Genomic DNA, 11,015 nt, shown 5'->3' on the forward strand with positions numbered 1-11,015 from the left:
TGAGGCGTATACTCCGCCGCGCCGTGCGCTTCTCCACCGAAGTGCTGCAGGCTCCCGAGGGCATGCTGGCCAGCCTGGTGCCCACTGTGACCCACATACTGGTGAGAGCAGATTTACTGGGACACAGTTCAGTTTATATATAATCTCATAATTAATATAAAAAAGGTAATATCTGTTCTCTCTTTACTCCTCCCTCTCATCCAGGGAGATGCTTACCCTGAACTGCACACAGAAACTGGCAGGGTGAGTTTGTTAAAAAAACACTTTATCAGAAACACCTACCTTTATACTTTTTTTTTATACTAGTTGACCTATACTGCACTTCTACTCAGTTGACACTTTATTGTTGATGAATCTCTCTCTCTCTCTCTCTCTCTCTCTCTCTCTCTCTCTCTCTCTCTATCAGTTCAGTTTAACAGTGCTTTATTGGCGTAAAACAGAAAACACATTAAAAATATATATAAGAAAAGTCTTATTTGAGGTCTGAAAGCTCTGCATCTTTTTTTGTCATTTGTCCAGAGCTGTAAGTGTGTGGAGACCTTATAAATGTGTAATAATAAGGAATAAATCAGTAATATCAGTAAATTTGTTGTAATCATTGATCCTCTCTCTCTCTCTCTCTCTCTTTCTCTCTCACTCTTTAGATTATGGAGCTCATTAATGTAAACGAGGCTCAGTTCCTCTCATCTCTAAAGCAGGGCAGGAGAGTGATCAACAGAACCCTTAGTAAGATGAACAGAGACTCTGTTGAGTTTCCAGGTGAGTTAAAGAGTTTATTTAGTTAATTTAAGAGTTAATTTTCACTATCTTGGACTGATTTGTGTTTTTACTGCTGTTCTCAGATCTCCAGTGTCTCTTTATTCAGTCAAAATCATTAATTTGTTCAATCATTCAAAAAGGATTCCCTAAATTCTCTTAATCTTAAGAATTCTGTGTCTTTTTTTATTTTATTTTAAAACTGTACCCCATTTTATCTCCAATTTTACAAGGCTAATAACCCAACCCACTCATTAGGACTCCCCCTATCACTAGTGATGCCCAAAACACTCCTCCGACACATGTGAAGTCAGACTCTGCCTCTTTTCGGACCGCTGCTGATGCAGCATTGCCGAGTAGCATCACAGCGTGTTTTTTCCTCTTATTTTCTTGGTGTGTTTTGGTTTGTGGTTCTGCAGCCTCCGTGGCCTGGTCCCTCCACCAGAACCTGGGCTTTCCTCTCGACCTCATAGACCTGATGCTGGAGGAGCACAACATGACCGTAAACAAAGATGGACTGGAGCAGCTCGCAGCTGAAAATAAAAAGGTTATTATTTTTGTCATTGAAACTTTTCGATTATTTCTAGCTTGTGACCTGCTGATACACTAATACTCTAATGCACTAATACAGGACAATCCTGGAAAAAGAAAACCTGTTGGAGGCTGTAAAAGACTTGAGAGCTGGTAGAAACACGGTCCTACAAAGTATTAACTCAGGGGGGCTGAATATTAATGGATTCCATAAAAAAAATGTAAAAGGATCAGATCTCAAAATTCATTTGAAAGGTCTCCTTCCGCTAAAATCCACTTGTTCTTGTTGTTCATGATGCTGCACATAAAACTGTTCCTCATTGTCTGCAGCAGCTAGTAAAAAAAAAAATTCTGAAATATCGATCCGGAAAAGCACCGTGTCTACATCAACCCGTCAATTAGTATTAGTATTCATGGCCGCGCCCACCTCGGCTCAAGACCGCCCACAGGCAGAGCTGAAGCCAGGCGGCGTCGCCACCTCGTCTAGTAACAGCATGCAGTTCATTCCTGTGAAGTGTTTATATACTTTACCCAGTAATTCAGAGCTAAGAAACAAATGGTTATAATTAGTATATGGAGGAAAAACACCACCAGCCAATTACAACTGAGATAGGTAGGTGTATGTTTAGAACAGTAGTTCTGTTTACACTAGTTAAAAGTAAAAATACACTCCTGGATTTGTACTTTCTGGACCTGGACTACCCACCTCTGTATGTAATTAATTATAGGTTTAAATAGGATCTCCGGTGGATTTGGTGTTTTACATAGACTCTAAGACTAGGTCAGTGGCTGAACTGCACTTAGCAGGGTATTATTACACATGTTGTAAAGTAACATATGACATTGCAAAGACTGTTATTAGTGTAAAAAGGTCTTTATTTTAAAACGTTTTTAACTGTTGTCCATCTCACTGCTTGGCAGTGCTGTTAGCCAATCAGAGGCGATATGTTTGCATGTATGAATATTCATGAGCAAGAGTCGAAATCCTGTTGCCACTTCTCCACTGGACTAAATCTGCGTTATACTGGATCACCAAAGCACTTTTTTTTTCACAAAACACAGCTCAGAGGGCATTCATTCATACTAAAGACCAAAACTAGACATTTTAAAATGAATGAGCAGGAGCATATAATGAAATTGTGCTGTTGATATAATATGTTTATATGGTGGCTGAAGTTTTTTTGTGGTGTAGTTGCAGAGTCAGACTGAGGGGGGCGCTGGAGAGAGAGGACTCCACATGGACCTTCAGAGTCTTGCAGAGCTCCAGAGTAGAGGAGTTCCGTACACCAACGACTCTCTGAAATACGACTACAGCCTTCGGCAGGACGGCACTTACGGTAGGAGATAGGAGATGTTTAATAAATCGTTAATTAGAGATTTTTTAGTCAGTAATCCTGAATGCAGCAGCACGTCTGGTCTTCAACCAGCCAAAACGGGCACATGTCACCCCACCGCTCATTGAGCTCCATTGGCTACCAGTTGATGCTCGCATCAAATTCAAAGCTCTTACAATCACCTACAGGGTGATGACAGAACAGCTCCTTCCTACCTGTACTCACTCCTGAAGGCTTACGCTACCTCCCGGCCGCTGCGCTCCTCCAATGAACGTCGCCTCGCTTTACCAAACAAACATTCACACAAAGCAAAGAACAATCCAGACTGTTCTCATACAGAGTTCCCCAATGGTGGAACAAACTACCTTCCACTACCAGATCAGGAGAATCTCTCACTATCTTTAATAAACTCCTGAAGACAGAGCTCTTCAAAGAGCACTTACTCTCCTAACACCTCTAACAAACTACCTTCTACTACCAGATCAGGAGAATCTCTCTCTATCTTTAAGAAACTCCTGAAGACAGAGCTCTTCAAAGAGCACTTACTCTCCTAACACCTCTAACTAACTACCTTCTACTACCTGATCAGGAGAATCTCTCACTATCTTTAATAAACTCCTAAATAAACCTCTCTCTCTCTCTCTCTCTCTCTCTCTCTGTCTCTCTCTCTCTCTCTCTCTCTCTCTCTCTCTCTCTCTCTCTCTCTCTCTCTCTCTCTCTCTCTCTCAGTCTTTCCCCCCTGCAGTGCGTCAGTGTTGGCGCTGTACTGTGGTCAGTCTCTGGTGAGGGAGGTGTGTGAGGGGCAGAGGTGTGGGGTGGTTTTGGACCAAACCTGTTTCTACGCCGAGCAGGGCGGACAGACGCACGACCAGGGCTACTTCACCAAGAACGGCCTGCAGGTGAGAGGGGATGCTTACTGTGTGTGTGTGTGTGTGTGTGTGTGAGGTCAGAGCAGCAAACAAGCATACATACAGTATGATACATTATTAAATTAACTAACATCTAAAGTACAGCTGTTACCCCAAACCGCTGTACTTTGTTGGTAACGCAGTATTGTGGTGAACTAAAGCATGTTCAGACATGTCACAAATAATGCAATATTATAATAATAAAATTATATATTTGTGTGTGTGTGTGTGTGTTTTCAGGACGCGCTGTTTCCTGTAGATTGTGTGCGTCTGGCTGGAGGTTACGTGGTTCATGAGATAACTGCAGCAGAGACTCTGAGAACTGGAGACCAAATCCAGCTGCATGTGGATGAGGTACATCAGCACTCTCTGTCACCAGTGAATGAGTTTGTGTTTTAAATACAGGGTTTATACGGTCATGAAAAACCTTGAGTCATGGAATTTGAAAAAAGCAATTTCCAGGCCTGGAAAAGTTTTGGAAAAATAAAAATACCCAGAAAGTTTTGGAAAAGTCATGGAAATTTGGTCTACAAATCTTTGTGTTTATCGAAGAAGAAAATCTATTTTTAGATAAAAAAAAATACTTTAATCAGATCAGATTTTAATTCAGTAATTTAGCCGAGTTTACACAGTGGATCTCCCAGGATCTGACTCACATTTTATTATTTAAGATTGTGTGTCAACCTTTTTGTCTGATTTATTTTATACAAATCAACTTTAACTTTAGTTTTAGTGGCTTTTTGTTTGTTTTATTGTCCATGTCTGCACTGATGTTTTAAAAATTGTATGATCATGAAAATGTGCCTTGAAGGTGTGAAATAGTAAAAAAAATCATGGAAATTTATTGGTTAAAAAGTGTATGATCTCTGTAAATTACTAAATAGTTTTTCTTACATGCAATAATTTAGTCCCTCTTGTCTTCTACCAGCTTTGTGCTTTTTGCTGCCGCTACATGTTTCCTTCCACATGTTTGCTGTGTTCCTACCTGGCTTTTGGCTACAAACTGCAAACAGTATTTCTTCTATCACTGAAAATCATTAAAACAAAATAAATATATATATATATGAAAAAATGTGAAAAGGTTCAAGGCATATGAATACTTTTACAAGTTTATGTACATTTTTTGAATTATTGATGTGCTTAGGTCCTGTAGAGTTTAAAGGATAGGGGTGTGTGTGTGTGTGTGTGTGTGTGTGTGTGTGTGTTGCAGACTCAGCGTCTGGCCTGCATGGTGAAGCACACTGCCACCCACGTGCTGAACTTCGCTCTGCGGGAGCTGCTGGGGTCCGGAGTCGTTCAAAGAGGATCCCACGTCACTGCTGAACGAATTCGCTTCGACTTCAGCTCTGAGGTTAGGTGTCTCTGCAATGTCACATGTTACTTTACAACATGTGTAATAATGCCCTGCTAAGTGCAGTTCAGCCACTTAACTTAGAGTCTTGGAGTTTTTGTAAAACACCAAATCCACCGGAGATCCTATTTAAACTTCTAGTTATTTACACACAGAGGTAGGTAGTCCAGGTCTAGAAAGTAAAAATCCAGGCAGTTGGAACAAACAAAACCCTGGGTTGGATTTTTACTTTTAACTAGTGTAAAAACAGAACTGTTGTAAACATCTAAACACTTACCTATCTCAATTGTACTTGGCTGGTGGTGTTTTTCCTCCATAGACTAATTCTAACCATTTGTTTCTTAGCTCTGAATTACTGGGTAAAGTATATAAACACTGATGTGATATTCGCACAAATAACACAGGAATGAACTTCATGCTGTTCCTAGCGCTGTTAGTTATCTCCTATCTGACGAGACGACAGCGCTGCCTGGCTTCAGCTCTGTCTGTGGGCGGTCCCGAGCCGAGGTGGGCGGGGCCATGAATACTTATCCACGGGTTGATGTAGATACAGTTTTTTTCCTGACCGACTCGTTTTGTTTTTCTGAATATTTTCTTTTACTAGCTGCTGCAGACAATGAGAAAGAGGTTGAGGAAAAGTTTCATCATGTGCAGCATCTTAAACAACTCTGTAGAGACCTGCTGTATTTCACAAACAATAAGAACAGGAAAAAGTGGATTTTAGCAGAAGGACACCTTTAAAAGTAATGTCTCATTACTGATGTGAGACATGTGTGTTTTCTCCTACAGGCGTCTCTGAGTGTGTCTCAGCTGCAGGAGGTGGAGACGATGGTCCAGGCCATCATTCAGCAGAATGAAGAAATACACACACAAGAAATTCCTGTGGCCAGAGCCAATCAGATTGCAGGATTGAGGACGGTAGATGAGGTAACGTTAGTCGGTTTGGTGTTCCGTTATCAGGGTATCTGTTTTTTTAGATTTGAGTGGAATATTGTGAATATTTTGTGTGTTTTAGGTGTATCCTGACCCGGTGAGAGTTGTGTCTGTGGGCGTACCTGTTCCGGAACTGCTCAGTGGCCACGCCTTCAAACGCACCTCCATTGAGCTCTGCTGTGGAACGTAAGAATTAATTTAATTTTACCCCAAAAATTCTATTAGTCAGGTATTAAGGAGCAGTAAAGCCACTCCACTGAAGTACAGAATTATACAGGAGTTTCAGTTTAGTTCTTCAGTACTGAGACTGGAGCAGTATTAGCATTAGCTGCTAACCAGGCTAAGTGCTAGCTCTTTTGCCGTTTATAGGCAAGTATATATTGGACTGTAGTCCGTGTGTTTACTGTGTTAAAACAAGCTACATGGGTTGAACGGCTAGCTAATATAACCCCTGCTGCTGCACCTAGCCTTAGTAGAAATCTGGGAATCTAAGCTTTACTGTAAATAAACGGAAGCGCTTTACTCACCCAAATAAACAGTTTTCAGGAGAGAAATCTGTGTAGATTAACATCCAGCACTCGTATAACTTTGAAAACAGTTTTGATTACTTAGCTTTACTTTCCTCTATATAATATATTGTGTTGAATGCACATTTTTGTTGCATGCTGCTGTAAGTTTATACAGGAGATTTGTATGTAATTTATTACCTTGTTTTGTGTTTTTGAATCAGGCATTTGCTGCAGACAGGAGGAATCGGGGATTTAGTTGTTGTGTCTGAGAGACAGATGGTAAAGGGCATGAGTCGCATCATTGCTGTAACGGGAAATGATGCCAAACAGGTGAGACGAAGTGACCGCGAGTTACTGCTATTATTAATCACTGGCCTTTTATTCAGAATATATAATATATCCAATTGTGCACAGCTGGAGGTGTACAGCTTGTGTTTTGTGACTCAAATATTAATATATATATATATATATTATTAATTGTCACTACTTAAGACTTTAATAAACATTATTTAACTTTAATGCTTAAGAATGTTGTACCCTTATTGTGTTATATGTGTTTCCACATTTTCTTACTAAAAAAACTTGATGTGCATTTTGTTTGGTCTTGTAAAAATAGAATGAGATGTGAAATGGCCTTTAACATGATTCATGAATAGAAGTAAAAGATGGGGTTTCTGAAAGATTTGCCACATTTCACCATAAAAATCATCAAAAATCACTTACAGTAAATCTTTCTGAGCCAGACTGAATTTTTCTGCTGTTCTGTCGCTCAGGCTCGGGAGGCGGGGCAATCGCTGCTGCAGGAGGTGGAGTCTCTGACTGCACGAATCACAGCGGACCGTTCTCCTTCCTTAGCCACTGTTCAGAGGCTTTCTAAAGAAGTCGGACTGCTGACGGACGTACGTATCACCAGTTCATCCAATCATAACAGAATATAAGAAAAAAGATGCAGAGCTTTCAGACCTCAAATAATGCAAAGAAAACAAGTTCATATTCATAAAGATTTAAGAGTTCAGAAATAATCAATATTTGGTGGAATAATCCTGTTTTTTAATCACAGTTTTTTTCATGCATCTTGGCATCATGTTCTCCTCCACTAGTCTTACACACTGCTTTTGGATAACGTTATGCTGCTTTACTCCTGGTGCAGAAATTCAAGTAGTTCAGCTTGAATCTAGAGGTTTTTATTATATTATTTATTTTGTGGGGATTTGATGGCAAATTCAAAATTGCCACTGCAAACAAAGTTGTTTGTACAGCGTTTTCTACATCTAATAGAGCATGTAATAATAATAGAAAAAATATTTTAATATAGATTTTAGTAGATTTGTGCAGCATTTATTTTGTGTCTATTAAGTGTGCGTGTGTGTGTGCGCGTGTGTGTGTGTGTGTGTGTTTCAGGCTGTGGAGGGTACTCCTATCCCGCAGTGGCAGAGAAGAGAGCTCCAGACTCGACTGAAGGCTTTACAGAGAAACGCAAACACAACCATCAGAAAACTGGAGATTAAAGAGGTACCATGTTTAAAACATGCTGTAAACCCTAGTGTCTGTTCTTTTCTGGGTTGTTGTGTAATCGTGGGTTGTGTTTTGCAGGCTGCAGCTAAAGCTAAGGTGCTGCTGAAGAGACACGCTAATAAAGCGGTGCTGGTGGACACGGTGGAGGCCGACTCCATATCAGTAATCTCTCTTTTTATTTCATTGTCTTTGATTTGGTATTAGTTTTACTTGCTGAGGTGGAGTATTGTGATATAATTACAGGATGTTGTCTATAAAATTTAGACTAGATTTAAAATCTTGGTGTATATGACCGAGATGGGAGTGGCTACTCAATTTATGTACTTTGCTGTTATCTCTAAAGAACATAAAGTGGGGAAAACATTATTTTATATTAAAATGTGATCGTTCAACCCATTCATAGGTTATGGAGCTACATTGAGGCACAAAGATGTTCCATAGGTGTTGTAATAGGGCTCAAAAACAGTAGCAAATTCTTTCTGCAGATTCTTATTACATTTTCTCCCTGGTTTAGAAAGCCAGTTACCCAACCCACTTACTAGGGCTCCCTCTTATCACTAGTGATGCCCCAACACCAGGAGGGTGAAGAAGACTAGCACACGCCTCCTTCGACACATGTGAAGTCAGACTCCGCCTCTTTTTGAACTACTGCCTAATCAGTCCAACAAGGGCCAGCTGGGGCCGACCGTGGCTACCTGGCTGGTATGGGAGGGACCCACGATTATCCTGCTTCTTCACGTCACACTACCCACCAAGAAAGAGCAAGGCCAGTTGTGCTCTCTCTCGGACTCTGGCTGCTGATGCACAAGCAGCATTACCTGGGATTTAAACCAGCGAATCCTCGGATCATAGCGGCAGGGTCACACCACTCAGAGCCTCAAAATTGCTAAATTATTATGCTGAGAAAATGCCCTTAATAATTAGCATAATTCTTGTGAAATTTCAGAGACTATGTCAGGACCCACTTAAGGGTCGTGACACCTGGGTTAAGAACCCCTAGTATATTCTATTCTAAAATAACTTCTTGTGTTTGATCACTAATTATGATGATGATGATGATGATGGTGTTAAATTGTGTAGGTGGTGATGAAGACGGTGAATAAGCTGAGTGAACTTGCTCCAGACTCTCTGATCATGCTCCTCTCTCATCTGCAGCCATCAGGAAGAGTACTGTGTGCTTGCCAAGTGCCAAAGGTAAAACACCTACAGTATACAAACGTACAGTTTATACAGTGGCACTTAAAGGGATTTGAGCTTTCAGACAGATAGAGCTGCACAATATTGGCAAAAACAGGCATTGCAATTGATTTTGTGTGCAATATTTAGCTCTGGAAAAAATTAAGAGACCACTTAAAGGAGAATTCCAGTGTAAAATTGACTTTTTTGTGTAATAAAACATGATAAAATCGCTTTTTTCCACCGTTATCCAGCTTTTAATATGCATTTAATATGAGGCATTAATAACTTAAAAGGTGCACAAGAAGCTTATTAAACACCACTGTTTACATCCTATAACACTACTTAGCTTCAGCTCCATTCAGCTTGTTTTAAATGTCAGGGCTGTCCTCTCAGATTCTAGTAAGGAGGTGTGGAGCTACTTTAAGCTGGATAACAGTGTAAAAAGTGATTTATCAGGGTAAATTAAACCCTGTGTCGCCCAGTCTGAAGGGTGTTTTTGGATAAACTGTTAAAATTTCTGGATCTCTGAACGCTGTGGGAGAACAGAGGTGTGCTATTCATCAAAGATAAGAACTTTTTATCATGTTTTACTACAACAAAAGTCCATTTTACACCAGAGTTCTCCTTTTAAGTTTCTGAATGAGTTTCTTTGGTTTTAGCTATATGTTTGAGTAAAATCAACATTGTTGTTTTATTCTATAAACTACAGACAACATTTCTCCCAAATTACATATGGAAATATTGTCTTTTAGAGGATTTATTTGCAGAAAATGAATCTCTCTCTCTCTCTCTCTCTCTCTCTCTCTCTGCAGGGGGAGGGTGGTGTATCTGCGAGTGAGTGGGCTCTGGCAGTCTGTAGTAATTTGGGGGGAAACGCTGGTGGTTCAGAGACTGTAGCTAAAGGAGTCGGAACAGCAGGAAACACTGCTGACCTGCTGAAGACGCTGCACTGGGCCGAAGAGTTCGCCCACAACAAACGCCAGCACACACACTGAACTCAACACACACACACACACCCTCACTCATATACACAGCTCAAAAGGATGAGTATTCCTTTAATCCTTAAAAAACACTTTCCTTTGTTTTAAAAGGAAGTAAACTCTGTTATCATGCTGAATGTGCTGTGTATATAATGGACTATGCAATGTATTATTTTTTTTATATATATATAATTTAAAATAAAATATGCTACAGATTCTTGTGAAGCTGAATATTCATGTGTTTTTAGGTGCAAAGCTAAATGAAGATTCTCTGCAAGGGGTCCATGCTTTTACAGTAGCATTCTCAAAGATTTAGCATTGAAAACACACTTTTTTTGTTTTATTTCTCTTTTTTTCCTTTGCTCATACTGCTCATATTGGGGTCATGGTTCCTCTCAGTAAGGAGCAATAATGTATTGTTATTATTTTTTAAAGAAACAACAAAAAAGGTGCAATTTAAAGTAGCAGGGACGCTCACTAAATTTGACATCGATCTGTAAAAACCCTACAGTTTTTCTGTGTAGCAGAATACTACTACATCTACAGTAACAGTACCAGTAGAGGACTTTAAGCTGTGTGATTGGCAGGTTCTGTAATCAGGTAATGGGCGGTTTCTTCTCCTCTGCTGCTGTTAAATGTAAACTGAAGATTAGATCAGACTGTTATTCCGGGATAAATTCATTTATCAGAAAGCTCCTCACTTTAAAACCAGGGGAATATAAGAAAGCAGGAACACGTTCAGAATTAAATCATTAAAATTAAATTAAAAGCTTTTTGCCTCTTTTTGCATCCTGCGGTTCCTCATGTTGCTGAACGGAGGAACTAAAGGGGCTTTTAATGTTTTTTTTCATGTAGTTTCATCAGTGATGTTCTTAAACTGATGTGATTATTTGCAGGCTAAGGGTCCAAATAACTCAAATAACGCCACCAGGGGGCGTAAGGACCCCAGACATCCACACAACACACTGCATACAGGTCTTTACCCTGTATGCTTCAGTTTCCTAATCAGTTTCTCTGAT

At 40.0% G+C, this 11,015-nt stretch overlaps 1 protein-coding gene across 1 annotated transcript in view; it reads left to right on the forward strand.

The window, feature by feature from the left end:
* The window catches only part of aars2 (alanyl-tRNA synthetase 2, mitochondrial (putative)), a 16,022-nt gene extending 5,801 nt beyond the window's left edge, over positions 1 to 10,221 (forward strand). The window contains exons 7-22 of the mRNA XM_049471349.1: positions 1 to 101; positions 205 to 243; positions 645 to 759; positions 1,176 to 1,303; positions 2,480 to 2,624; positions 3,351 to 3,520; positions 3,770 to 3,883; positions 4,740 to 4,880; positions 5,670 to 5,807; positions 5,896 to 5,999; positions 6,544 to 6,652; positions 7,096 to 7,221; positions 7,724 to 7,834; positions 7,916 to 7,999; positions 8,918 to 9,031; positions 9,829 to 10,221. The exon at positions 1 to 101 is cut by the window's left edge and continues 8 nt beyond it. Of these exons, the coding sequence (XP_049327306.1) occupies positions 1 to 101; positions 205 to 243; positions 645 to 759; positions 1,176 to 1,303; positions 2,480 to 2,624; positions 3,351 to 3,520; positions 3,770 to 3,883; positions 4,740 to 4,880; positions 5,670 to 5,807; positions 5,896 to 5,999; positions 6,544 to 6,652; positions 7,096 to 7,221; positions 7,724 to 7,834; positions 7,916 to 7,999; positions 8,918 to 9,031; positions 9,829 to 10,011 (1,922 nt within the window). The 3' untranslated portion in view covers positions 10,012 to 10,221. The remainder of the gene's footprint in view (positions 102 to 204; positions 244 to 644; positions 760 to 1,175; positions 1,304 to 2,479; positions 2,625 to 3,350; positions 3,521 to 3,769; positions 3,884 to 4,739; positions 4,881 to 5,669; positions 5,808 to 5,895; positions 6,000 to 6,543; positions 6,653 to 7,095; positions 7,222 to 7,723; positions 7,835 to 7,915; positions 8,000 to 8,917; positions 9,032 to 9,828) is intronic.
* Positions 10,222 to 11,015: the final 794 nt, after the last annotated feature.

The sequence above is a fragment of the Astyanax mexicanus genome, chromosome 23 (assembly GCF_023375975.1).
Source record: "Astyanax mexicanus isolate ESR-SI-001 chromosome 23, AstMex3_surface, whole genome shotgun sequence".
Taxonomy (NCBI): Eukaryota; Metazoa; Chordata; class Actinopteri; order Characiformes; family Acestrorhamphidae; genus Astyanax; species Astyanax mexicanus.